This window comes from Rhineura floridana, chromosome 11 (genome assembly GCF_030035675.1).
Source record: "Rhineura floridana isolate rRhiFlo1 chromosome 11, rRhiFlo1.hap2, whole genome shotgun sequence".
Taxonomy (NCBI): Eukaryota; Metazoa; Chordata; class Lepidosauria; order Squamata; family Rhineuridae; genus Rhineura; species Rhineura floridana.
The window spans coordinates 47,571,694-47,599,595 of NC_084490.1; the positions used below are offsets into that span (position 1 = coordinate 47,571,694).

The 27,902-nt window shown below is 41.6% G+C and overlaps 1 protein-coding gene across 11 annotated transcripts in view; it reads left to right on the top strand.

Moving 5' to 3' along the window:
• ATP6V0A1 (ATPase H+ transporting V0 subunit a1) overlaps positions 1–27,902 on the top strand; it is a 64,265-nt gene that overhangs the window by 1,563 nt on the left and 34,800 nt on the right. For 7 of the 11 annotated variants that reach the window (XM_061589234.1, XM_061589240.1, XM_061589238.1 and 4 more), the window contains exons 2-7: positions 2,242–2,405; positions 3,110–3,188; positions 3,828–3,925; positions 4,569–4,697; positions 10,942–11,045; positions 18,392–18,518. In XM_061589234.1, the coding sequence (XP_061445218.1) occupies positions 2,289–2,405; positions 3,110–3,188; positions 3,828–3,925; positions 4,569–4,697; positions 10,942–11,045; positions 18,392–18,518 (654 nt within the window). In that variant the 5' untranslated portion in view covers positions 2,242–2,288. Of the gene's footprint in view, positions 1–662; positions 713–2,241; positions 2,406–3,109; positions 3,189–3,827; positions 3,926–4,568; positions 4,698–10,941; positions 11,046–18,391; positions 18,519–27,902 lie in introns of all 11 variants that reach the window. The other 4 variants (XM_061589235.1, XM_061589236.1, XM_061589244.1 and 1 more) reach the window with 3 other exon arrangements.

Genomic DNA, 27,902 nt, shown 5'->3' on the forward strand with positions numbered 1-27,902 from the left:
TTAGGGCTAGTATTGGGTGTGTGTGTCTCGTCTATGGGCTTTTTGTGGGAGGGGGAAGTGGGAGGTACTGTATTTGAGAGGTGGGGGTCCTTGGTTTTGGGGGTGTGCCCGAGGGGAGACCTAGGTTGTTGTTTCTGTGATGTTACCTGGGGTATGTTTGGAAGGGCTTGTCAGCATCTGTTGGGAATAGTGACGTTTGAGGAGGAAGAGGCTAGTTTTATATTGTAGTGAAACATATGGGGTGTTGCCTTCCTGTGGGCATCCGGCGTTCAGGTCATACCTTGAATGGCAGGGTGGATAAGATGATGGAATACTGATGCACTTGTTAGCTTCTCTGTTTTCAAGACCTGCATACCTTTTTTATTTGTGTATGTGTAGGTTATTTGTTTCCTCGTTGGGGTTTGGGGGGGCAGTTCCTTTGGGAATGTGGGAGTGATAGCAGTGACCTCCTTTTGTGTTGGGTAGATGAAAATTAATTCCCTATTTGCAGTGCGGTTGAAGTAACAGGAATACCCTACTTTTGGATGGGGCTGAGTGGAGGTGATGCCTGTCACACAAAGAGATGAATTAAAATGAATGACAAGAGTAGATAATTTTCCTATTTTTTCCTTGGAAAGTTCTGTAGAGGGGTGAGGGTATGTATTTCTCTCTTTTTTTTGTAGGATGGGGGAGCAGAAGAGATTATAAAATAAAGGGAAGATTCTTGCCTCAGGTATTCTTTGGGCATCTGTCATTCATCATTTATTAATTCATTTATATCCAATTATTCTGATGTAAAAGCATGTGATCTGGTTGCTCCGCCTTACAGATTGTTGCATAAAATAATAATAATTGCAACTTCTCATGGGATTGTGTATTATAAATTCACCAGGTGAATTTATGAGCTCAAAGTCCAATTATGGTGATACTGTGGTGCCCTTGAAATGCTCCCATTTCTTGTTGATTGGATACTTGGAGTAACATGACAGATCTAATTTACAGTTTAATTTTTGGGCAAGACTCCTTGTTTCAGTCATGGTTAGCATGCAGCATGGGTGTGTGTGTGTTGTTTTTTAACTCTTGGTGCCTTGCCATCAGTGAGCAGTACCTTCTGTGCATTATTTTCATTTGATTCTGCTAAGAAGATTGCATTACCGTGCTGTGTTAAAACATATATTTCCCATTACCCCTCTCTTTTGCACATTGATTAAAAGCTGTGCAACAAATCTTTTGAGTGCCAGCTTGGGCTGTTCTCTAGGTTTAATATCTGCAGTTTGTGCTGCCTTAGCCATTAGACAGTGAAGCTTTGCAGACCGAAAAAACAAATCATTTGTTCTTTTGATCTGTTTTTATATGTTAATGGGAGGTTCAAATGTTTCTGGATCCTGACTAGGCCCACCTCATTTTGGTGTGGCCTTTCTTACATCTGCGAGTCTGCAGTTCATGGATCACTTTCTGTTTTGTTAGCATGGCTGCAGATACCACAAAACCAGCCCAACTTGGCTTTCAGTGAATAATCCCTGTGAGCTATGGCATCTGGATGTTCTCCCATCCCTTAGAGAAAATAAGCCTCGTGCAGCAGACTAAATCTACTGCAGTGCTATGTGTCAGTAATGTTCTTCCCTTGAGATGGCTTTCAGCTGATAGGCTGCTGCTTGTGTTTCTAGAGCAGCAGTCTGCAGAGACTATTAGGTGCTATGCGATGGGCAGCTGCCTGTGAAGCATTAGCCCTGGAGGTGAGAGGTGAATTTCAGAGGAAGTAGCTGATAGACTGCATGGTAGGGGCTGATTGTGTGTGGCATGTAAGTGGCTCTTGAAATGGTTCTGTCCTTTCTTGGATACCATGAACATACACAGCTGGCATCATAAATCACTTGGATCTTGTAGGAATTCATGCTGCAGCCCAAGGCTGGAAACATTCTAGGTGCCTGGACACCTACAGATTTGAATTTAAATTAAACATTGTGAAACTAGGCTTCCCCCCCCCCAGTCCTTAAATAATCTTTCAGTGATAAAAGCCATTGCAGAATGTGGGCCTTTTCAGCCTCTTATTCATTCTGAAGTGTTTCAGTCTTGGTTCTCAATCAGCATTTGGTACTTGAATCCTGAAATGTTTCATAGACTTTATCACTGCATAAAGGGTTGGGGAAGGAAATTATAAATCAGTCTACAATATATGCCTCCCATGGGCCTGAAGAGGTAGAAAATAAAAATTATACATTTTTGGAGAGTCTCACATTAATCCCCCCCTCTCTCTTAAAGGCATAAGAAGATTCTCACCCTAGTTTGTCGGGCTGTTTTGTTTCACTATGGGGGAGCTCTTCCGGAGTGAAGAAATGACCCTTGCACAACTTTTCCTTCAGTCTGAAGCGGCATACTGCTGTGTCAGTGAATTGGGAGAACTTGGAAAGGTCCAGTTTCGGGATGTACGTATCTGCCTTTGTTGGTCTGCACAATCTATCTTGTTGTGACAACTGTTTCTGTGCTCAAGGATTTTTTCCCTGATCCTAAGATGTAACTGAAGCATCTCTAGGTTATGTGAAGTTGCTGTCAGTGGCACTGTCTTTGGTTGCAGGTGGCTGTGCTATAGCCTGGATGATAATTATTATTTATTCGTTTTCCTACCCACACTTCACCATAAGGTCCCAGGGCAGGCTACAACAGTTTAAAAATACAATATTGAAACTGTTTAAAACAATTATAGTCACAGTAATAAGGGTGGATCCTGAAAATGTATATCTTAAGTGTCAAAGACCAGGGTAAAGAGACGCTTCTTCAGCATACCACAGAAAATATACAATGAAGGTGCCAGGCACATTTCTGTAGGGTGGGAATTCCACAGTTTAGGGGCTACCACAGAGAATGGCCTCTCCTGAGCCACTTTCCACCCTCCCAAACATCTGAGGGCAGTGGAACTACCAAGAGGGGCCCTTATAGATAACTTATATCGACCAGGTAGCTATCCTATGCACTTTTCCTTTGAGCGGTTAAAATGTTCATGAGCTTTCTGTGACATCATAGTAGCTTAGCTAATGATAGGGAAGGTCTTGGAGGTAGGCAGCAACAGGTTCTCGATATCGCTATATACACACAACTATATATCATAGAGATTATGTGTTTTTATTGGCAGCTAAACCCTGATGTGAATGTGTTCCAGCGTAAATTTGTCAATGAAGTCCGGAGGTGTGAAGAGATGGACAGGAAACTTAGTAAGTCATTGCTCTGTCTTGCTTTGTCTTACTTGTGCATAGACTGATAGGACTAAATCAGTCCAGGGTCGTTTAAATCTTGTCCCAGGTTTCTGTGGCTGTGCTAGACAACAAGCTGTGTGTTGTCCACCGTCGCAAAAACTAGAACAGAAACCAACCCATAAGAAATGCAAAACAATATGATAGCCAGCCACATAATAAACAAAATTGAAGAAGAATAGATTCCAGTATGACCTGTGAAAAGGCTGGGAAGTCCTTATCGTATTGAAATGAAAAGGTCAGAATTACTTAGTAAAGAATTTAACGAGAGTAACTTGTGATAATCTGGCCACCTAGCAATTTTTATGTATTAAGCTGTATGTATGCTGTTGCCACTCTACTGTCATGAAATCATGCAAAGAGTTTTGTGTGGTAATTCTCTACTTTTTTGATGTGCAGTTTTTAAACTTTTCCCTGTTTGTAACTTTTACCTGTTTTTTAAAAATGGGAGGAGATGGTCATAGTGGAGGATTATGTATGCTCTGGTGGAGTGGGGCATCAGAGGATCAGTTGTAGAATGTACATGTGTACATCTGTGAGGATCTCTCTCTCATGATATTATATGCCTTTCTTACATCTCACCTTTATTATCATTTTCAGGGTTTGTGGAAAAGGAGATTAAAAAGGCTAATATTCCCATCACAGACACTGGTGAGAATCCAGAGGTGCCATTTCCCCGAGACATGATTGATTTGGAGGTAAATAATTCTGTGGCTTGTAAAATCTTAGTACGTGATGCTTTGCAAGGATTATTTCTCTTGATGTAGAAAGGGCTGTGAAATGTGAAGGTCAATAAAATCAGCTTGGGGAGGAAATAACTAGAAGAAATAGATGCTGAATAGCATTTAACATAGAGTTCTGGAGGAACATCTTAGTTTATTTTCCTGGTTTTGTTAACCAAGATTCAGCCAGAATTCCTTAGTCCAGACATTAACAAAGAACTTAATACTAGCCAGAATCTTTGCTCTGAAGCTGGTGCACAATCTGAGGTAGATGGGGTGAGAGAAGGAGTGCTTGGCCCCAGCACTTGCTCATGACTTCGTAGACAATTGTCCAGATTGGGCCTCAATCGGAGCATAAATTTTATAGATTTTTGGTTTACTAAGATAGGGGATCATAGAATACATTGGCTAAAAACAGCTTGGTAACTGACTTGTACACAGTCACGTCTTGCTGTAGAAGAAAAAAAATCATTGTCTCTAGCATGGCATAGCATTTCCATCTGGCTGTAGTGAAACTAAAGGAACTGACAGTTCCATACTTTGAGGAAAAGATGTGTCTGTTGCAGCATGTTGACAGCTAATGATCAACTCATTTTTTCTTACTTCTCCTTTTTTCCAGGCAAACTTTGAGAAGATTGAAAATGAGCTCAAAGAGATTAACACCAACCAGGAAGCCCTGAAAAGGAACTTCCTGGAGCTGACGGAATTAAAGTTTATACTGCGCAAAACTCAGCAGTTTTTTGATGAGGTCAGAATATCGGATGTTTTTGCTTCTTATGCAGCTGGACCAGCTCATCACAACCCACCACTTTCCTTCTTGAGAATGCTTGTTTAAGTTGCAATTTTGGGCAGCTGTTCTTTGGTTTTGAGGAACTTCTATAAATTGTTTTCCATCGTTCATGCAAACATGCAAGCAAGCCACCCCATGGCTTACATTATCTGCAGTTGTTGGTAGTTGTTTAAGAGTTCAAGACTAGGCAAAAAGTTCATTTGACAGTCATCAGAATGGTGTATAAACATATCCTATAGAACTCCAGGAAGATTCCTAGGGGCATTATGCTAAAGGCCTTGGAAAGCTGGACTAGTAAAACTTACTCCAGATTCCTAGTTGCTAGGATTAAATTGTCAGTCTTCTGGAAGATCGGGTCTCAGCCTTGTTTGTGTTAACTAGAGAAGAGAGAAGTATGTGCATGGAGGCACAGTGCTTTCTTTTTTTTTTAGCACAAAGTTAGAGCACAACAGCGATAGGTTGCACAATCCAGCCCTTACCTAGGTGTCAGACTGGGAGACCCTAATGGGTCTTAGACTTGCTGCTCGTGCCCTTCAAATTTCTAGGCACCTGGGAAATCAGTTGCCTGGGATTATTACAGCTCTATTAGTCATTCAAGAAGGGTAGTAGGGAAAGTGACAGAAATAAAGAAACCTGGATCAGCAAGTATTTCGGACAGATCATTAACAGAATGTCACAAGCAAATCCAAACCTTTGCTAAAGTCTGTGCTTCTAGATTATTTTATGATGACATAGAAAACATGCAGATTTTGGTTCTTAAGACTTTAGAGATATTGACTGAAATTATGGTATTTCATGTTCAGCTTGGGTATTTTGAGCCCTGAAACCTGTGGTCCAATATCGCTACCTCCCTCTAATTCAACATTCTGAGCAAAATGGATTTGTTGTAAATGTAAACAAAAAGGATGATCTTTTTCTTTGAAAAAAGTTCTTGCTGCTGCCGCTCTTGCTTTGTGGACGATAATGTGGGTGCTTGGGGAATATGATCATTAATGGGTCTGGGTGCTTTGTCTTCAAGTGTGGAATATCAGTTTGCAAGCTGTAGTCTTTTGAGGTGGTGTGTTGTAGACACACACCAATAAGCTGTGATTCTGCAGGTGCCATCTGAGTGCAGAATTTGGTGTTGGATGCAATATTCAGCATCTTAAAAATCTTGGCTTATATTTTAAACCAGGTATCTGTCTGTCAGGGTTGTGAAGGTAGGCCTGTGGGCAGTGCCTGGCGAAATCTCAGAATGGGATTTTTTCCAGTGGGTGGAAGGGTTTTAAATGTCCCGTGTAATTCTTTGCTTTGCCATTGATTAGCAGAGTACCTAAGCACAACTTTACATGATGAGGAATTTGGGTTACTTTGATATAACAACAGCAGCTCAAGTGATCAGCTGAAATTTGTCTGGTGCCTTGATTTATATTTTTGTGTAATTAGAAGATTGTAAAACTTTATATTGTCCCTGTGCAAATAACATTGTGATAAAATAAAGTAGGTAATTTGCAGCCTGGGATCTTACTCCCAGAGGCTTTCCGTTTGCCAAATTAAGACCCTTTTCTGTTATGCCAGTCTCTTGCCTTTTTGCACACAAGGAAATGAGCTCTTTCACCTTCTCCCCTGCCATGCAGTCAACAAAAGTTCTCACATAGTCACCTCATCTGTGCATTCCTTTTTTGCCTGTGAGCCCAACTACCCCATGGTGAGCTTTTTTTCCTCAAGGTAGTTATGGTCATCTGTATCATTCTGCCAAGCTTTAAGGAGTTCAGCACACACTGGGTGCTGAAAAATGCTGGTGTATTCACCCATAGCCTTGGCTCACACAATTACCTGGGGAGGTGGTGGCCTCTCTAACACTGGAGGCATTCGCTGGACAGCCACCTGTCCGGTATGCTTTGAAATGGATTCCCTGCATTGAGGAGGGGGTTGGACTCAATGGCCTTATAGGCCCCTTCCAACTCTACTATTCTATGAGTCTGTGATTAATAGATATTATTATTTACATTTAAGAAGTGTAGTGTAGAATGCTCATTTGACTCTTGTAGGCTTACAAACTAGTAAACATGACAGGAAATGATACAGTGGAAAGAAGAGAACCCAGAGTTCAAGCATGCTTGCTTCACAAATGACTGGGTGGAATGGCCCCTGATGGGAGTCTCTTGTGGGATGGAGGAGCTCAGTGGCAGTCCCAGCCAGGCCAGTGTGGAGGGACCAGCTATTTCTCTTTTTGGCAGGTAGCCAATGGCACAACAACACAGGAAGGGATCTGCTAAAGTCGCTGTTGTTCTTCGTAACCATTCCGTTGGGAATGGAATTGCTCTTTGCCTCCTGGGCTCCTCTTGGGAGTGTTGCTGGCCTAACCAAGCTTAATTAAAAATTTGGCCTCTATTAAAAATTAATGGCTGACCAGAGCGATTTGGCCTTTTAAACGTTTCCTATGTGATCCTTTCCTGTTAACTACCTACATAGCACTGAGGCAGGAGACTGTATGGACAGCTGGTTCCATCTTAGAAGCAGTGCTCAAATGGTCCTCAAGAAATTCTTGGCACAGCCAGAGCTCTTATGAATGTAATAGCTAGTGTCAAGTAAAAATATCCTCAACTTCCGTCTTTGAGATGAAAATTAAGTTCCTAATGCTTCTTAGTTGTGGAAAAACACTTGACAATGTAGCGTTTAGGGAAACATCCAATCTTGGTGCAACGTGTGCTCAGTTAATTCCCCTTGACTTGGCAACATGCATCTATGTGAGTAAATGTTGAGCTTTGTGTGTTGCTTGATAGCTGACTTAAATGACATACAACTCCATGCCATCTGAAGAGCAATCTTATGTTGGACTGCACAGCACCAGCTACCTAATGTTGAGTTTAGGTCAATTATGTGTTAATTTTGTATAACATTTTGCCCTTTAAGCACAGCTGTGTATCACTTTCAGTGCCTTGTCCAGCTCTACTCGTGAGTGTTCTTTATGAGCTTTCACTTTTGGGCATTGCTGGACTTCCGCAATTCTCCCTGGCTGCTGAATGAAGCTAATGGTGTAAACTTAAATGTTTGCCGTTCACATGGTGGTGTGCTGCTTCACACACAAAATGACTCCCTTCTAATCAAATGACAGTGTTCTATGTACACGGCATCTTTTTGTGTGGTGAAACATCCCATCATATGAGCTCCACCTGTGGTCTGAAGTGGTACATTCCAGATACAGGCTTGCCCACCTCATCTGCTGTTCATGAGAGCTAGGCCTTCATTGCTGTTCAGCTTCATAATCTCAACAGTGTAGGATGGACAGTAGTATTTGCTGAATGGAGGAGTTGCCTGTATAGAGTCTGTTTAATATTTTCCAGATTTGGGCCCCATCTGAGCAACCGTTAGTTTAAGCAGACCAGTGTGAATAATAGCATGTATTGTGTAACTTTCCACTGAAGTGTAGCCTCTTCAGAGTTCTGAGTTGCTTCATGTTTGTTCTTTGAATAGCTCCACATAAATAGATGATGGTTCTGTCAGCAATTTAAATTTCGGGAGTGATTTTTTTTTTTATGGTGGCACAACCTAGGTGCTGCTCAATCTTCCTTTTCTAAAAGAAATATTGAGAAACTTGCTGTTGCATTCAACATTTGAAGACATTGTAAATCTTTGGGGGAGTTGGTGAAATAATCATAATTTTACAGTAAGAAATGGTTTGCAAGACAAGTCTTTCATCTGTGGGCTTTGCATTCAATCGAGGGATATGCAGGAGGGGGAGATTGGGCCTTAAAATGAGCAAAAGGGTCCATTTTGCTGGTATAGCCATTTCTTGCCCATGAAAAAGAACGCAATGGATTTGATTCTGTTAAATGGTGATTCTTTTCTCAGTCTTCATATTTTTGCTTTGTGAAGAACAGTAAGAGCTGGAGAAATATCTCTGGATCTATTAACCATAAGTGCCCCAGAATAGACGAGAAGAAGACTGGAAAAGTAATGGTTAATGGCATGCAGTTCCCATCTCTTTCCTCTGGTTTCTTTCTTTTCTGTCATCATCTTCAGTCTTTAGTTTTCATTCTGCATCTGTCATCTATTCCTCCTCTTGGTGGTCCCTGCTGCAGGTGTTGGGAGACTGTGAAAACTGCATCTGTGTTTACTCTGTTTTGCTCAAGGGCTACAGTGTGCGTGTGTACAAAATTGTGTGTGTCTGTGTCAGAAAGACCTTGAGTTGTATACCCTGGGCAATAGCTAGTTTGCTTACAAAAATATTTATAGACCACCCCCTCATATAAAATATCAAGGTGGTGTACAACAAATTAAGCAGGTACAACAAAACATAAAAAGAATGCTTTTGGATTGTTTTGGATTGTTCCTTTCTTCAAGTTGTGGGATAGTTCGTAGAGGAGATGCTGACCAAGTTCAATCCCCTTTAGCAGGAACTGATATTGGCTCTGAGGCTTGCTATAGACAACAACAAACACAATCTTAGAGAGTACCATCACGTTGATGTCAAAAGTGTCAGTGGGACAGCGCTTGAAGTAATAATATGCAAAGTTTGAAGCAGGCCTGGCTCCCGTTTTGCTTGACTTGGGAAGGCTCCCTGTAACATAACATGAGAACTTGATTAATAAAAATAATCATTGTTATACTTGCAAATACAACTCAAGATCCTTCACTTAAAAAAAACACCCTTTTGTTTTCCATGTCTGTACATTGCAGCATTTGTGTTTTAAAGTTTGATGGTGTGTTTTTTCCTGCTTGCATTCTTTGCACATTCAGCAAGAGAACTTCAGCATGGTGATAGGCATGAAGATAGGAGAGTTAGGAAGGAACAAAGAAGGCTGAAAGCAGACGATCTTTTGTGAGATGAAGAGGGAAAGGCATCATAAAGAGGAGAATCATAAATGGAGGAATTAAGGCTAGTTCATACGATACTATTTTCTGCCAGGATGTTGTGTGAATCCTGTGTATGCATTTGTTACATGGGAGTTATGACACATCTTTTTTACTACATATACAATGAAAGAGGTATGTGGAGATCTCTTGTGTGAAGCAGGTAATCCTTAGTAGATTGAAATTAATGTAGAAACTCATAGAAATCCAGTGCAGTGAGTGACTCTTAATCATAGCAGTAAGACTTTCAATATTTTGAAATGTGTAAATGTAGAGTGGATGGGGAACCTGTGGCCCTCCAGATGTTGTTGGAACTCTTGTCTTCATCAACCTAAGTCTCCACAGTAATGGTCTGAGATAATGAGAGTTGGAGTCCAATAGCATTTGGAGGGTTACAGGCTCCCCATCCTTGTTCTAGAGCACAGAAGGGATTGGAAGACAAGGGAAGCATATTTGGTCTGGGAAACTAGTGTTTCAATACTTTATTACCATATTGCCAAAAGTGTATGGATTTTGCAATTTGAGATCTACCTTAGGGGGCCCCTTTTTGTCCAGATGAGCAAATTGGTGTGCCTGTGCTGCTAGACCATGGTCTGTTCTCATGGCCAGTTGCTTGGTCTGATGTATGTGTCTTCAGATTCTCATGTCTCAGTTTGCAGGAGCTTCTTGCATGTGCTGGAAGGCCTTTTTTATTTTATTTTAACAAAGAGCTTCATCTCTTCTTTTCTCAGTTTTTTTTTACTGTATGGGCTGTCAAGATGGAATTTTTTTTAACTGTTTTGTCATGTTAATGCTGCCTCTGAGGGTGTGGCATCAACATCCTTCCTGAGCTGTATCATGAGCACTTGCACAAGTTAATCTACGAGTCTTAGCTAGCAAGTGGCAGAGGGAAAGGATTAACCTTTGAATTCCACCCTGTTTTTAATAGCTAGAAATATGTTTTATGGGGAAATAGTCTTAAATTCAATAATAAATAAATGTGTAAAAATGTTCTCAGTCATGCTTGCTTTGTTTGAAATAAAGCATTTAAAGGGGAAAAAATATTCCTTTTCAAAAGGCCATAGAGGCTTGAATGAAGAATTGATCCTTTCCCTCCATAATACTTCGGAGTTTAACTTGCTGTCCAGGGCATTTCTTTTGCCCTGCGTGGAAGGTCTATGTTTCATGAGCATCTGGTTTCTCTCCTTCTGTTGACCACGTTGAGATGCCTCGCTCACCTTTTCTTCACGTTTTCCTTGAGCTTTCTCTTCTTTCATTTCTTCCTCCTTTGATTTTTCTTTGCTTCTCTCCATCCATCTCCTGGTTCCTCATCTCCCTGCATGCCACTAACTAGTTTCATTAGATATTAATTGATTTGTGAATTCAGGCTGAATTGCATCATCAGCAGATGGCGGATCCTGAGTTGTTGGAGGAATCCTCATCGCTGCTGGAGCCAAGTGAAATGGGAAGAGGAGCCCCGCTGCGATTAGGGTACGTGCATCTTTTCTGTTTCAGCAGCCTTGGTGGTACCCTGCAGGATCTCTTTGGGGCCACAGGCATGGCTGATTAAGGCAACAGGTTCTTTCATGCTGTTCTTAGCTCCTTGTCTAGGAAAGTGGAAGAGAGCAGGCTAGTTCTTCTAGGCTTCTATATAAATCAACTGAATCTGTGAATTAAATACTATAAATTAAACTAAATAGAAAAGGATGCATCGTAAATCAGATTGTTAGCAGAAATGCAGTTAGCTGACTTATTTAGTGCTAATGGAAACAATTGAATCTGTCTTGGCCACCGGTTATGCAGTCAATCTAGAATTACTGTAGGTTATCAGTTTTCACTCTATCTCCTTGTGGTGCTGCTTATATATTTGGATAAAATCTTGATAGCCCTCGACTCTGGTGTTAACTACCACTATAGATACTTTTACATTCACCAACAATTGAGGGTTCTAGATTTAGGAAATAGTTACTTTAGTTGGGATTCAAAAAGACTGCCAAGGAAATAATAATTTTCAGTTAAAAATGTACCAAATTTGTTCTTTATTGGAATGCTAAATTTAGACAAAATGATTATCCTGTGTTTTTTGCTTTCCCCATGAATTTTGTTCAGCTTCTAATCCTACAGGTTTACTTTTATCTTGTATCATGCTTGATATTCACTAGTTTCATTTTCTATAGTGCATCTGTTTTTTATATGTTAATTGTTGAAGAATGAAGGTGTGTCATAAAACTAGTTCTAGCTGCTGATATATTAGGTTTGCAGCTTCTGGTGTTTAGGCTCCTATGATAGCCAGCCTTTAATTTTCTTCTTGGCTGATTATAGATAATACTCTCTCCAGAAGTCTGTCCCAAGGAACTTTCTTTTTTTTTTTTTTTTAATAATTTTTATTCAAATTTTTCCAAAAACAAACAAAACAAAGTCAAAAAGACATAACAATACAACGACAAAAAATAAAAATAAAATAGTTGACTTCCGATTTGTCGCAGATCAGCTATAAGTATATAATATACATCAAACCTGTCCCTTAATGTATACATACAGAATCCCTTTTCTCCATAAGCTGTCTTAATTAATCGTCAAATCCCAGTATCATCATTTTATTTTGATCTTTCAACAAAAAGTCTTAAGAGAGGCTTCCATTCCTTAAGAAATGTATCTGTCGATTTTTCTCTAAGTAAACATGTCAATTTATCCATTTCTACTAAGTCCATTAATTTCAATAGCCATTCTTCCATTGTTGGTGTTGATTCCATTTTCCACTTTTGTGCATATAATAATCTTGCTGCCGTAATCATATATAATATTATTCTTCCATATTACTTTTCTATTTGTTTATCCATAAAACCCAATAAAAAAAATTCTGGTTTTGACTGAATATTTATCTTTAGAATTTTTTGCATCTTCCTACCTATCTGTGCCCAAAATGATTTTGCCTTTTTACACAACCACCACATATGATAAAATGATCCTTCTTGTTGTTTACATTTCCAACAAACATTAGGAACATTACTATACATTTTTGACAACTTTTCTGGAGTCATGTACCAACGGTACATCATTTTATAAAAATTTTCTTTAAGATTATAACATAGTGTAAATTTCAAACCTTTTTTCCACATATTTTCCCATTGATCCATTTGTATGTTATAACCAAATTTTTTTGCCCACTTTACCATACACTCTTTTACTTGTTCTTCCTCCATATCCATTTTCAATAAGAGTTTATACATTTTCGCAATTATATTTTCATCATTTGTACACAATCCTATTTCAAAATCAGATTTACTTATTTCAAACCCATACATTTTCTTGTCCATTTTATATCTTTCTAACAATTGTAAATAGGCAAACCATTGAAAACTATATCCTTCCTTTGTCAGTTGTTCTCTCTCTTTCATTATATATTCTCCATGTACATTTTCTAATAGTTCTTGATAAGTTAACCATTTCTCTTTTCCAGCCATTTCTCTTCTATAAAACGCTTCTTGGCTTGAGACACATAATGGTATTTTCGAATAAAACCTTGGTTTATATCTATTCCATATTTTCAACAGAGGACGTCTTATAAAATGATTGTTAAAGTCTACATTTACTTTTACTTTGTCATACCATAGATATCCATGCCATCCCCACTTCAAATTATGACCCTCCAAATCCAATAGTCTTTTATTCCTCAATAAGATCCATTCCTTTATCCAGACTAGACAGCAGGCAGCAAAATAAAGTCTCAGATTTGGTAATCCCAGTCCTCCTCTTTCTTTGGCATCTTGTAGTAGTTTAAATTTAACTCTTGGTTTTTTTCCTTGCCATACAAATTTAGAGATATCTTTTTGCCATTGTTTAAAAGGTAAATCAGAGGATATTACAGGTATTGTTTGAAACAAAAACATCATTCTCGGTAATACATTCATTTTTATCACAGATATTCTACCCATTAATGACAGTTGTAGTTTATCCCATCTTAGCAAGTCTTTCTTAATCTCTGTCCATAATTTTTCATAATTATTATGAAACAACTTTGAATTTTTATTTGTCATAATGATACCTAAATATTTCAACTTTTTCTCTATTGTAAAATCTGTCTTGTCCATTAACTCTTTCTGTTCCCTTAAAGTTAAATTTTTCACCAACATCTTTGTTTTTTGATTGTTAATCTTAAATCCTGCTAACGGTCCAAATTCTTTTAATTTGTCCATCAATACATTAATTCCTTCCAAAGGATTTTCTAGTACAATTATCAAATCATCAGCAAATGCTCTCAATTTATATTCTTCTTTTTTTATCTTTAATCCCGAAATTCTTTTATCTTGCCTTATATCTCTAAGCAGCACTTCTAAAACCAGAATAAATAAAAGGGGAGATAAAGGACATCCCTGTCTTGTACCCTTTTGTATTTCACATGAATCCGTTAAATCTCCGTTAACAATTATCTGAGCCTTCTGGGATGTATAAATCGATCTAATCCATTTTATAAAATTGTCTCCAAAATCCATTTGCTCCAAAACCTGAAACATAAATTTCCAATTCAAATTATCAAATGCTTTTTCAGCATCTAAAAAAATCAAAGCTGCTTGTTTATCATTTCGTTGTTCTAAATATTCCAAAACATTCAAGACATTCCTGACGTCACGTAATTGTCTTTTAGGTAAAAACCCTGATTGATCTTCCTGAATAAATTGTTGCAATATTATTTTCAATCTTTCTGCCAAGATCGTTGTAAAAATTTTATAGTCATTATTCAATAGAGATATTGGTCGATAATTTTTTGTTTTAGTTAAATCTTGCTCCTCTTTAGGTATTAATGTTATATTAGCATTTTTCCAACTATCCGGTATCTTTCCCTTTTGCAGAATAAGATTCATTGTAGACTGTAAAGGTAGTAAGAGTTCTTCCTCCAAACATTTATAATACATTGCAGATAACCCATCTGGTCCTGGTGCCTTTCCTAATTTAATTTTGTTTATAGCTTCAGATATCTCTCTTGACGTAATAGGGCCATTAATAGCTTGTCTCTGAAAGTCTGTAATTTTAGGCAAATTCTGTTTAGATATATACTCTTCTATTTTTTCATATGGAATTTCCTGACATTTGTACAATGTTGAATAATATTGATGAAAAATCTTTTTAATTTTTACATTATCTGTCAACGTCTCATCTCCTTCTTGTATCTTTAAAATAATATTTTTTTGACGTTCTTTTCTTAATTTATATGCTAACCATTTCCCAGGTTTATTTGCAAATTCAAAAGTCCTTTGTTTAGCAAAATTTAGTTTTCTTTCAATTTCTCTAACTGTCAGCATTGATACTTGCTTCTGTAACATTTTAATTTGATTTACAATAGAAACTTTAGTTGGATTCTTTTTCAATTCTTCCTCTTTTTGTTTTATTTCTTCCAAAATTAATTGCATTTTCTGTTGTTTCTTTTTTTTTAATTCAGAGTTACATTTAATAAAATATCCCCTCATAAATGCCTTACTTGTATCCCAAACGATATTTTCACTTGTTCCTTTATGTAAATTATGTTCAAAAAACTCTTTTAATTTCTTCTTACATTCTTGTACTACTTTGTCATTCTGTAATAAAGATTCATTTAATCTCCATCTAAATCCAAGATTTTTCTTTTTTAAAGTTAATATCACAGGGTTATGATCCGAAAAAGTTTTTGGTAATATATCCATTTTAAAAGTATCCTTCGCTAAAATTTTAGACATCCAAATCATATCAATCCTCGAGAATGTTTTGTGTCTTTCTGAGAAATAAGTAAATTCCTTTGCATTATCATTTATATATCTCCAGGTATCCACCAATTCTAAATGTTCCATCAGTTCAAAGCAAATCTTCGGTAATTTACCCTGTGTCTCTTTGATATTTTTTTCAGAAAGCCTATCAATTTTTGGTGAGATTACCCCTTTCCAATCACCCATAACACACCAATGGTCATATGAAAACTCTGACAATTTTTCCATAAGTCTTGTGTAAAACCTTGTTTTATCTTCATTGGGGGCATAGATACCCACTATCAAAATGTTTGTACCCTGTAGAGTAATTTCAACCCCCACAAATCTACCACTATCATCCAGTAATACCAATTTAGGAAGCAATTGTGGGTTAATGTAGAGAACAACTCCATTTTTTTTTTTGGTCCAGCCGAAATAAATTCTTCACCCAAATTTTTACAAATCAAATATTTGGAATCTTTCTTCTTAATATGAGTTTCTTGTAAACAAATTATATCCAATTTTAATTTTTTCAAATAATGAAACACTTTCTTTCTCTTCTGCGCCGTATTGGCTCCATTTATATTCCAAGTTAGATATTTGTAATCCATCTTTAAGCGTGTATTTTAAAATGTGCCTGATGCTCCTTTTAATCCATCATCTTCCTTCCCTTCCTCTGCATATCTTTGTTGACTTTGTTTCCTAGGAATTATATCCATATCTTTGAGTTTATCTTCATCCATGTCTTTTGAAGCTTTTCTCAAGAAGTCCCTTGCTTTTTGAACAGTATTCAATCTATATTTCTGTTGTCTAAATGTAAAGATCACTCCTTCTGGAACATCCCATCTAAATTGAATTTTGCGTTGCTTAAGTTTCTCTGTAAGGAAAGCATATTCTTTTCTCTTACGTAAAAGTCTAATAGGAATTTCTTTCATCACCAGTATTTCCTTACCATCAATTTTAAAGGTATTTTTAAAGTGTTGCTGTAATACCATATCTCTGGTCGTCTTCTTTATAAAATGAACAAGCACATCTCTTGGAATTTTATTCATTGTTGCATATCTGGAATTAATTCTATACACTTTGTCTATTTCAAATTCCATCCGATCTTCATTCAAATCCAGAAATTTTACTTTTTAATGTTTTTAAAATTTTAATTTTACATTAACAATTTTATCTCTGATGTCTTCACCTGTTTCCTCAGGAATTGCACGGAATCTCAAACAATGTTCTTTATTTCTCATTTCAGTCACAGCCATATAATCCAGGTTTTTTTCTAATTCCAGATTTAATATATCTGTTCTATTCTCCAAGATTTGTACCTTTTCTTTAGTGTTTTTTGCATCCTCCTTTATTTGCCCAATTGTCCCTTTGATCTCATCCACTTGCGTTTTAATATAGTCTTTTATATCTGTCAGTTTAGTTTTCATTTCCTGTTTTATATCATTAATCCCTTCCATTATTTTTTGAAACATATCTGGGGGTATAGCCCCTTCCTGTGGATCAGTAGAGCCTCTTCGCTCCTGGGCCTTAGTTACTTTTCTAGTTGTCATTTTCAAGAGAAGCCTTTAATTTCTGATATTAATCACTGTTTCAAAACCTAGAGGCAGTCTATTTCTTTCTTTTTTTCCTCCACCAACAAAAGAGTTAATATTCCAGGCCTGTTATTGAAGTCCAGCCAGCACAGCACAGTTCTTATCTACATCCAAGAATGCAAAACAATTCTGGTTCCCAACACCAAACAATTAGTAACATATACGAGCAGCAGATTCGTCCAAAGAGAAATAGTCCAAAGAGAAAAATAGTCCAAAATATAATAATTACCTCTCATCCGTTTTTAAACTTTAAAACTCCAAATTCAGGCCAGCTTTTTGTCGTAAGAAAAGTATATAAGTTGTTTACATTTTCTTTCTTCCTTAATTATATTTAAAAGAGAAAAAGTATGACTCACCCAGGTTTCTCAGTTGCTGATTCGTAAACAAATCCCTTTTATTGCAGTAATTTAAGCCGAATGATAAGATTTAGACAGAAGTAGGCTCGCTGGTTAAGAACGTTTTTTTTTAAGAAGAAAAAAGAACGCTTCGCTTTTTTCCAGTACAGCTTGCGTGGAAATCCTGACTCCGTCTTCAGCCGATCGGCATGCCTTCTTATCTCAGGAATTTCCTGATCAATTCCAGCCGCCGACAGCTCAACGAAGTCTTGTGGAAAATCTGATCGGTTCTCCTATACCTTGGAGAACATTTAAGCCAGTCAAAGATTCCTCTTGGCTGGCTTTTAACCTGAAAAAAGCTTCCTCTGAGGCAGAGCTCCCTCAGAGACAACCACCAGCCAGCACTACTTCCCAAGGAACTTTCTTACATGAATCTGAAGGGTTTTTAATAGATGCCATCCTATAGCAAATTCCCATGTTCTTTGAAAGTGTAGCTTGTTTAGATTTTCTTTCTGTAGGATTTGCCAATCTTGGCTCAGTTCAAATATTATGCCAAACATTATCCTGACTATATTTAGAACCCATCAAGCTTTGAACTTCCAAACGTACAGCAGGTAAACTAAGTGGTGTGTACAGTGCTCAGCTGCTTTTGTTTTTCTTTCATCTCAACATTCAGCTCCATCTCCTTGTAACCGTCTCCTTGTTGCAGCAATCTCTGGGAGGTAGAATGAAACCTATAGCTCTAGCTTGTCAATTCAGACATCATCCCAAATCATGTTTGCAAACCCATTTGAACTTGTGGCTTCCTGTTCTGGTTTGCTGGCCAACTGCAAAGCAAGGTTTGCCAGTTCAGATGCCATGCCAACCAGAGTGATGCTTAACCATGGTGCAGCTTGACATCTGAATTGAGCCTTTGTGTAGGCACAGAATGAAAGGGCAAATGTGGCTTCTTCACACTGGAAGAAACAGTTTTAATCTTACTTTTATTTTGTACAAAAATTCACAATAGGTGGCTTGTGTCCCTTTCACGTTCACCAAACTGGCCACATTAGATCCCTCTCTTGCATTATGTTGGCTTTGCAGGTCCAGTATCCATCGTCTTCTAGGCCCCGCACTGATTAACGCATTGTTCCAATGCATACTAATTTTATTTTATTTTATTTCTCCTTTTTTGCTTCCATTCTGTTCAGATTTGTGGCTGGTGTGATAAATCGAGAGCGGATCCCTACCTTTGAGCGGATGCTGTGGAGGGTGTGTCGTGGAAATGTCTTCTTGCGTCAGGCTGAAATTGAAAACCCACTAGAGGACCCAGTGACGGTACAAGGACAACTTTTGCAACAGGAGGCTGCTGTGGGCTGTCAAGTTGAAAATTTGCAGCCTGGCTTTTTTAAAAAATGCTTTTTTCTTAATAAAATACAGATGTAAATCTTGACTTCTATTTTGGGTTGGGGAGAAGGAATATTTTAATTGGGGTTGAACTCAAACTGCTTGCTTGCTCTGAAGCCACATAGTATGCCCTTATTACGTGGAGGAATATGAACCTGAATTTTTTAAATAATATTTTCTTTTGATGACTCCTAGAAGTGAATTGTAAGCTATCCTTTAGGCTGGTATCCTCAAAAAGACATACTCAAAAAAGGTTTTCTCAAAAGATTTGGCTATGTGTGGTTTTAATCTGTTTAAAAAAGGCAAGATGGATCACCTAAAAAATCAAATGCCTTTTAGATATTGGATAGACTCTATTTAAGTACATGTTTGCATATTCTCATGTAGGTATTTTATAAAATTTAAATATGACTGCTTAACAGATGCTGAAACTCAGTGTTATGTGATACTCTAAGATCTGGCTTTTTCACTAATGTGACCATTAGATCACAAAGAATTCCATATCATGTTTTTTGTTCAGCTTTCACAGTTGAAGAGATCAACTAATCTGAGCCAAAGTTCAATTCCAAAATTTATTTTGAGTGTAAGGGCTTAGCCCTGGAACATACAAAGCAGTAATGTGGAGCATGGGCAAAGTGTACTTCCCTTGCTGCTGAGTAATGGCAACCCCTCTGGAATTGGGGGCCAGGGTTACCCTGAGTCTGAGAGCATGGTTTCAGGCAGGGATGAACCTTGTGTGTCTTGTTTTAGGAGCAGAACACTGGGTACAATTAAGGTGAAATGAGGATTTGTGAAAAGCCAAAAGGGAAATGTGAGGGACTTCCAGGGGGCAAGAAGATCTCCCCTCCCACCTGTTTGAAGCCCCCAGTCACAATTTTTTCTTCCTTTCGTCTGTCCACTGATGTCCAAAATAAGAAAATCTGATATTTGGTACGTCGTGGTTACAAGTAGGGGTCCAGAGGCGGCCAGTTGCAATCCGGTCTGCTGGGATCGGTTTCAGCCTCTTCTCTCTGATGAAGTCGACAAGGTGCTCTCTACTGTAAAACCAACCACTTGCTTACTTGATCCTTGCCCTTCATGGCTCGTTATGAGCTGTAAAGAGAGACTGGGCAATGGGATCAAGGCAATGGTAAATGCATCCTTGGAGGAGGGTGTAATGCCATTGCCCCTCAAGGAGGCAGTGATAAGACCTATTCTGAAAAAGCCCTCCTTGGATCCCCAAGTGTCGGAAGGCAGAGCTGGGGTCCCAATCCCGGGGAGCTGGATCCCGGAGAGTTGGGAGAAGAGTATTCGGATGGATGGCAGAGGGAAGGGGGAGGAACTTCCCCCCTTTGGAGCGAAGACGAAACAGAGGAACTGCCAGTGATAAGGTCGCTTAGCAACGGGGAGCCTGAGCCCTCCCTGGACATTCTCACGCCTCCCCCTCTTTCAGGCTCAGAGCAAGAGGGGGAAGAGGGAGGACTGCTCACAGCCGAAAAGCGGGGAGGCAGTTTACCATCAGCCCGTCCCCTATCCCCCATCCTGGAATCGGAAACTTCAGAAGAGAAGGGGGTGATGCTTCCCCCCTCACCGCGCACACGCAGACAGCTGAAAAGACAGGAGAGAAGGGGGGAAGGTGGGCAGTACCTGAGGGGCAGTTAAGGAGGAGCGAAAGATTGCGCGCCCGTTTGGCCCCTTCTTAAAGAACAGGCGGGAAGAAGTCCCTTGCTCTGTCAACTTTCTCCCAATGCCGCAGGACCTGTATCCCTGTATTGATTCATGAGAAAACGCAGTCTTTGTTTGGACATTACCCTAATAAAACACGAATTAACTACAATCGTTGGTCTGGTTCCTGAGTCACATCCTGGGCCTGACAGCTTGACAGAGCCACCTAAATCACCCTCAACGCTCTCTTCACTTGACTGGGACAAGATGTCAAAGGGAGCAGCGGGGGGGACGAACCCCACTTCTGAGACGGAAGAAGTGGAACTCCTGAGGACTAAGGTAGCTGATTTGCAGACGGATGTTCAAGCCCTGCTAGCAGCAGTCAAGGCACTGAAGACGGATAATCAAACCTTGAAGGCCACGATAGACCAGATGCGAACAGCCCCTCCAGCTGCCGTAGTAAAGGTTCCCATTGGATTGCCCCCAAAATACGCGGGACAAAGTGATCAGTTGGCAACCTTCGTGGCTCAATGTGAGTTATATCTGGATGTCAGGCACATGGAATTTCCAGACAATGGGGCTAAAGTAGCTTTCGTGATTAGCCTCCTGGAGGGAGAAGCTGCAAAATGGGTGACTCCGTATCTCGTGAGAAAGGATACTGTCTTAGGAAGGTACAGAGGATTTATACAGGAGATGACCGAGATGTTTCAAGACCCGCAAAGGGCTGAAACAGTAGCGCGGCAACTAGGCGCTCTGAAGCAAGCTAAAGGGACTGTTTCCGAGTACACTAACGCTTTTAAAATTCTGTCCCAGGAAACTGGTTACAATGACGCCGCCCTGATGTTTATGTACCGGAGTGGATTAAATGCTGAAATCCTGGATGAGTTGGCCAGGACCTCCCCCCCCCCCGCTGACCTACCAGGGCTCATCCGGCTATGCCTACAGATAGATCACCGGATGGAAGGAAGGCGCCTGGAAAGGAAGCAGGAGGTCCCGAGATACTCAGCCTCGGCATCCCGCAACAAGACCCTTCCCACTACAGGGATGGCAGGTAATGCAACTGAGGGACAGGGAGGGGCTAGGCCAAGACTGTCGGAAGAAGAAAAGGAAAGACGACGCTGGGAACGTTTATGCTTTTATTGTTCAAAGCCGGGCCATGTGGCCAGAGACTGTGGACTGAAAGGGGGGAAAGCCGAGCCGTCGGGAAACTAGAACACCCAGTCCACGTGCAGGCCGGTGGACTGGGGGCAGCGTTGTATAAAGGCCCCCCAACGACCCAACCTTCCTCAAAGGGGGTGTTGGTCTTGCCTATTCGGATTACAACTTCCAGAGGAGTGGTGTTTAATTCCACTGCCTTAATTGACAGTGGAGCCTCCACAAATTTTATTGATGCAAAGTTAGTCAAGCGTCATGGAATTTCCCGGTGGAAACTGGACGCTCCCCTAGCTGTGGAGACTATCGATGGGAGACCCCTGAAGTCAGGAGGGGTGACACAAGCCACAGAGGAAGTGAAACTTCAAATCCCTGGGCACGAAGAGTTCATTTCGCTATACGTGTCAGATCTCTCGAACTTTGAGGTGATTCTGGGAATGCCCTGGCTAGCAAAGCATGAACCCAAAATAAGTTGGAAGGAGGCGGTGGTGTGGTTCACCTCACAGTATTGCCAGGAGAACTGTCAACCTGAAGGAATCAAGAACACCTTAGCGGGGGCAGTGCAAGAGATCGAGCAAGTGACCCTGCCGCCAAAGTATGAAGAATTCAAAGATGTGTTTGATGAAAAAGAGGCAGAGACTTTACTCCCCCCACCGCCCTTACGACTGTGCGATTGATCTAGTGCCAGGAGCCAGCATCCCATCAGGGAGAATCTACTCTCTCACAGAGAATGAGAGGGAGGCCCTGAAGGAATTCCTGGATAAAAACCTGAGGCGAGGATTCATACGCCCCTCACAATCCCCTGCTGGAGCGCCACTATTGTTTGTGAAAAAGAAGGGGGGGGAACTCAGACCCTGTAACGACTATCGCGCATTGAACCAGATCACCATCCCCAACAGCTACCCGCTGCCCCTGATCTCAGAGTTGCTGGACCGACTGCGCTCTGCAAAAATCTTCACGAAGTTGGATTTGAGAGGAGCATACAATCCGATCAGAATGAAGGAGGGAGATGAATGGAAAACAGGATTCTTGACCGCTTACGGACAGTATGAATACCTGGTCATGCCATTCGGGCTTTGTGGAAGTCCAGGAATTTTTCAAAAATCCTGAACGACGTGTTTAGAGACTTGTTGGACACGTATGTAATCTGTTACTTAGATGATATCCTGGTGTTCTCAAAGAACCAGGAAGACCACGACCAGCATGTGAAGACGGTGTTGAAGAGACTGAGAGAAAATCACCTGTATGCTAAATTAGAGAAATGTGGATTTGACCTCAAGTCTCTAGACTTCCTTGGATATCGAATCTCAGCGGAAGGCGTGGAGATGGACCCAGGGAAAGTAAGCTGCATATTGGACTGGGGCCAACCTGTCACCAAAAAGGATGTACAACGGTTTTTGGGGTTTGCCAATTATTACAGAAAGTTCATTCCAGGGTTTTCCAAATTAACAGCTCCTCTGACTGTTTAAGGGGGAAGAAGAAGTTTCAATGGACAGAGAACGCCACCGAGGCCTTTGAGGAGCTGAAGAGAAGGTTTGCTACTGAGCCCATTCTGCGCTTTGCTGATCCGAACCGCCCTTTCGTAGTGGAAGCAGATGGTTCAGATTTTGCCATCGGGGGGGGGTCCTGCTACAATTAGACCAAGAAGGGAAGGAGCTGCACCCCTGTGCGTACTTCTCTCGGAAGTTAAAGCCTGCAGAGAAGAACTACACAGTTTGAGAGAAGGAGCTGCTGGCCATCAAGGACTCTTTTGAAAACTGGAGACAATACCTAGAGGGGACCTCTCATCGAATTAAAGTGCGCTCCGACCACAAGAATCTTGAAAGCCTCCAAACCGCCAGAAAGCTGAACCAGAGACAGATAAGATGGTCCCAGTTCTTCACTAGGTTTAACTTCCAGATTACTTACCATGCCCAAGCCAAAAACCAGAGAGCGGATGCCTTATCCAGACAGCCACAATACAAAGAAAGTGAATCCGAGGACCAGCCTCAGTACGTAATCCCGCCAGAGAAATTAACGTTGGGAGTATGCCAGCCTTCATGGGAAGAGGAACTCAAAAAGGCACAACAAGAAGATGCAGACATGCTAAAATATCAGCAGGAGACGGGACAAGGTCAAGACTCAGAAGTAACCTTTCACTGGAGAAATGGACTGTTATGGTTCAAAACCGCCAGATATGTGCCAGAAGGGGAATTAAGGCTCAGAATCCTACGCCAGTGTCATGATTCCATCACAGCGGGACACTTTGGGATTTACAAGACCATTCAGAACGTGGCCAAGGACTTCTGGTGGCCTAAAATGCGTCGGGATATTGAGAGTTATGTAAAGTCCTGCTCTGTCTGTCTGCAGACAAAAACACAAACAGGGACACCAGCAGGACTGTTACAACCGTTGCCTGTCCCACACGAACCCTGGAAGGACCTCTCCATGGATTTTATAACTGATCTACCCAAGTCCCAAGGAATGGCAGCCATCTTAGTAGTGGTGGATCTACTTACCAAAATGGCACACTTTCTTCCTTGTGCAGGGGCCTTAGAGGCTAAAGAAACAGCCAAGTTATTCATAAAAGAAGTCTACCGGCTGCATGGATTGCCAAACAGCATAGTCTCAGACCGAGGAACTCAGTTCACAGCCAAATTTTGGAGAGCAATGTGGAAACAGTTGCAGACGGAATTAAAACTCTCCTCCGCCCATCACCCCCAGACAGATGGGCAGACGGAACACTTGAACGCCGTTTTGGAAAGATATTTACGAAGTTATGTGTCCTATCAACAGACTGACTGGGTATCATATTTGCATTTTGCAGAGTTCGCCTACAACAATTCTCTGCACTCCAGCACTCAACAAACCCCGTTCTTCGCTAATTATGGATTCCATCCTAAAGTCTTTCCAAGCAGCTCAGAAGGAATGCTGGTACCGGCAGCTGAGAACTTCCTTAAGGAATTGCAAGCGGCGCAACAGACACTGAAACAGCAGTTAAACGAAGCCAAAACGGAGTACAAGCGAGTTGCTGACCTGCACAGGAAGGAGGGCCCCCCCCTTCAACCGGGAGACCAGGTATGGCTGTCCACCCGCTTCCTCCAGATGCCGGGCAAATGTAGAAAATTACAAGACAAGAGGGTGGGTCCTTTCGAAATAGAAACTCAAATCAATCCCGTGGCGTACCGACTGAAGCTGCCTGACACGTTTAAAATACATCCTGTGTTCCATCGATCCCTCTTAACGAAAGCCGCCCCTCCCAGTGAGTTACGGCCGGAGGAACCTCCCGGAGCTCCACTCCTGGTAAATGAGCAGCTTGAGTTTGAAGTTGAGGAGATCTTAGATTCCAGGATCAGATGCCACAAGCTGCAGTACTTGATTCACTGGAAAGGCTATGGGGTGGCTGACAGATCATGGGAAGATGCAGCTGATGTGCATGCTCCAGAATTGGTAAAAGTTTTCCATCAACGTTTTCCCCACCGTCCCAAGCCAGACAAGGGGAGGGGGGCACAGCCTGGGAGGGGGGATGGTGTCGGAAGGCAGAGCTGGGGTCCCAATCCCGGGGAGCTGGATCCCGGAGAGTTGGGAGAAGAGTATTCGGATGGGTGGCAGAGGGAAGGGGGAGGAACTTCCCCCCTTTGGAGCGAAGACGAAACAGAGGAACTGCCAGTGATAAGGTCGCTTAGCAACGGGGAGCCTGAGCCCTCCCTGGACATTCTCACGCCTCCCCCTCTTTCAGGCTCAGAGCAAGAGGGGGAAGAGGGAGGCTGCTCACAGCCGAAAAGCGGGGAGGCAGTTTACCATCAGCCCCTCCCCTATCCCCCATCCTGGAATCGGAAACTTCAGAAGAGAAGGGGGTGATGCTTCCCCCCTCACCGCGCACACGCAGACAGCTGAAAAGACAGGAGAGAAGGGGGGAAGGTGGGCAGTACCTGAGGGGCAGTTAAGGAGGAGCGAAAGATTGCGCGCCCGTTTGGCCCCTTCTTAAAGAACAGGCGGGAAGAAGTCCCTTGCTCTGTCAACTTTCTCCCAATGCCGCAGGACCTGTATCCCTGTATTGATTCATGAGAAAACGCAGTCTTTGTTTGGACATTACCCTAATAAAACACGAATTAACTACAATCGTTGGTCTGGTTCCTGAGTCACATCCTGGGCCTGACACCAAGATTTAAACAACTTTCGCCCAGTCTCCAATTTACCGTTCTTGGGCAAGGTAATTGAGCGTGTGGTGGCAAAGCAGCTACAGACACACTTGGAGGAAGCAGATTATTTAGATCTTTTCCAGTCAGGCTTCAGGACTGGACACGGAACTGAAACAGCCTTGGTCGCTCTGGTGGATGATATGAGGAGGGCGTTGGATAGGGGAGAACATACCTTCCTCGTCCTCCTGGACCTCTCAGCGGCTTTCGATACCGTCGACCACGGTATCCTGTTGAGTCACCTGGAGGGACTGGGAATAGGAGGCACTGTTTTACAGTGGTTCCGTTCCTATCTCTCCGGTAGATATCAATGGGTAGTGTTGGGGGATGAGGTTTCAGACCCTTGGCCCCTCAACTGTGGTGTGCCACAGGGTTCTATCCTCTCTCCCATGCTATTTAACATTTATATGAAACCGCTGGGAGCCATCATCAGGAGTTTTGGGCTGCAGTGTCACCAATATGCGGATGACACGCAGCTCTATCTCTCATTTAAATCTTCACCAGAGTTGGCTGTGGATACCTTGTCCAAGTGCCTGGAGTCCGTAAGTGGATGGATGGGAGAGAACAGGCTGAAGCTGAACCCCGATAAGACTGAGGTATTACTAGTGGGGGACAAGGGAAGGTTGGGTGATTTTGACCTGATACTTAATGGGGTGAGTTTGCCCCTGAAGGACCAGGTCCGCAGTCTCGGGGTCATCTTGGACTCCCAGCTGCCTATGGAGGCTCAGGTTTCTGCAGTGAGCCGGGCAGCTTGGTACCAACTTCATCTTGTACAGAGGCTGCGACCCTATCTTCCCATACATCTGCTCCCACGAGTGATACATGCCCTGATCTCCTCTCGATTAGACTACTGTAATGCGCTCTACGTGGGGTTACCCTTGAAGATGGTCCGGAAACTCCAGCTGGTACAAAACGCGGCGGCACGCTTAATAAAGCAGACTCGCCGCCGCGATCATATCACCCCGGTGTTGATTGAATTACACTGGTTGCCAGTTGTATACCGGGCCCAATTCAAGGTGTTGGTTTTAACCTTTAAAACTCTATACGGTTCCGGCCCAGTTTATCTGAAGGAGCGCCTCCAGTATCACCAAATATGCCGCCAAACAAGATCAGCCTCACAGGACCTTCTCTCGGTCCCACCGACTAAGACAGCTAGGTTGGTGCGGACCAGAGAGAGGGCTTTTTCGATCGTGGCCCCCACCCTCTGGAACTTACTTCCCTTTGACCTTCGGCATGCCCCCTCCCTGTTGACTTTTCGCCGAGCCTTGAAGACCTGGCTCTTCAGGCAGGCCTATGGGATCTCTGGGGTGGGTTAGGTTTTACACTGTATTAATGTAAGATGGTCTTCAGATGAGATGTTATGATATTAATAATGTGATGATTAAGTATATGAGCAGATTGTATTTTATATTGTATTTTATATTGTACGTCGCCCAGAGTGTCCGTTCAGTCGGACAGATGGGCGTCTGCTAAATAAAATTTTATTATTTTTATTTTATTATTATTATTATTTCCTTAACGTGCATATTTATGTATGCTGCAGAATCTAGCTTTTTGGTGTAGAATTTTTTTTAAGCACAGTCCCAATTTAGTATTCAGGATGCCTTTTCTTTAACAACCAGCTGCCTCCATCCTTAGGCTGATGAAAGTGTAATGGACAATGAGGTTGGACCCAGCGCCCTTATATCAAGGTTGCACGAAAGTTTCCTAATGGAGGTAGCTTGGTGTCTTGTTCTAGAACAAATGCAGGAAGGGGGGAGTTGCTATCTGGGCCCAGCCAGCTGCCTGAAGAATGCGCTGCTGGCCTCCCTGGAGAGTTTAAGTGTTTGGACTCTGATGAAGTCCACTGCAGACATCAGTTCCTTTCCATTCACTTCTTTTCCTCCTGCTTGTTTACTCCAGATCATGTCCTTGGTCAGCTGCTTGGTTTATCTGCCTGGGTTCTCTGGTTAAGCTATGCTTCCTCTTTGCACCAGCCAAACTTAATTAGATAGGGTTATTATTGTCTACTCTCTCCCGCCCTGCCCCATTCTGCAAAAGAACCATGAGTTGCCTTTTTACCTCTAATGGGACTGCTCAGTTTCTCTTCAACAGCTGTGAGAGCCTTGCGCAGTCTGAGACGCAATTGGATACATTTTGAAAGACAGCTTAACACTTCAAGTGTGCCCCCCATAGGTCATGAAAAAAAACCTACTGCTGTAGGTATGGGCAGGCTGCTGGGATGTGTGCAGTTGAGGCCCAGAAAACAAAATTATATTCAGGGTGACTTAGTGGATGGGTATTACTTTCAGTCAGGGTCTGGCTGGTCATATAATGGGTCCAAACAGCCCTCCTGCCCTCC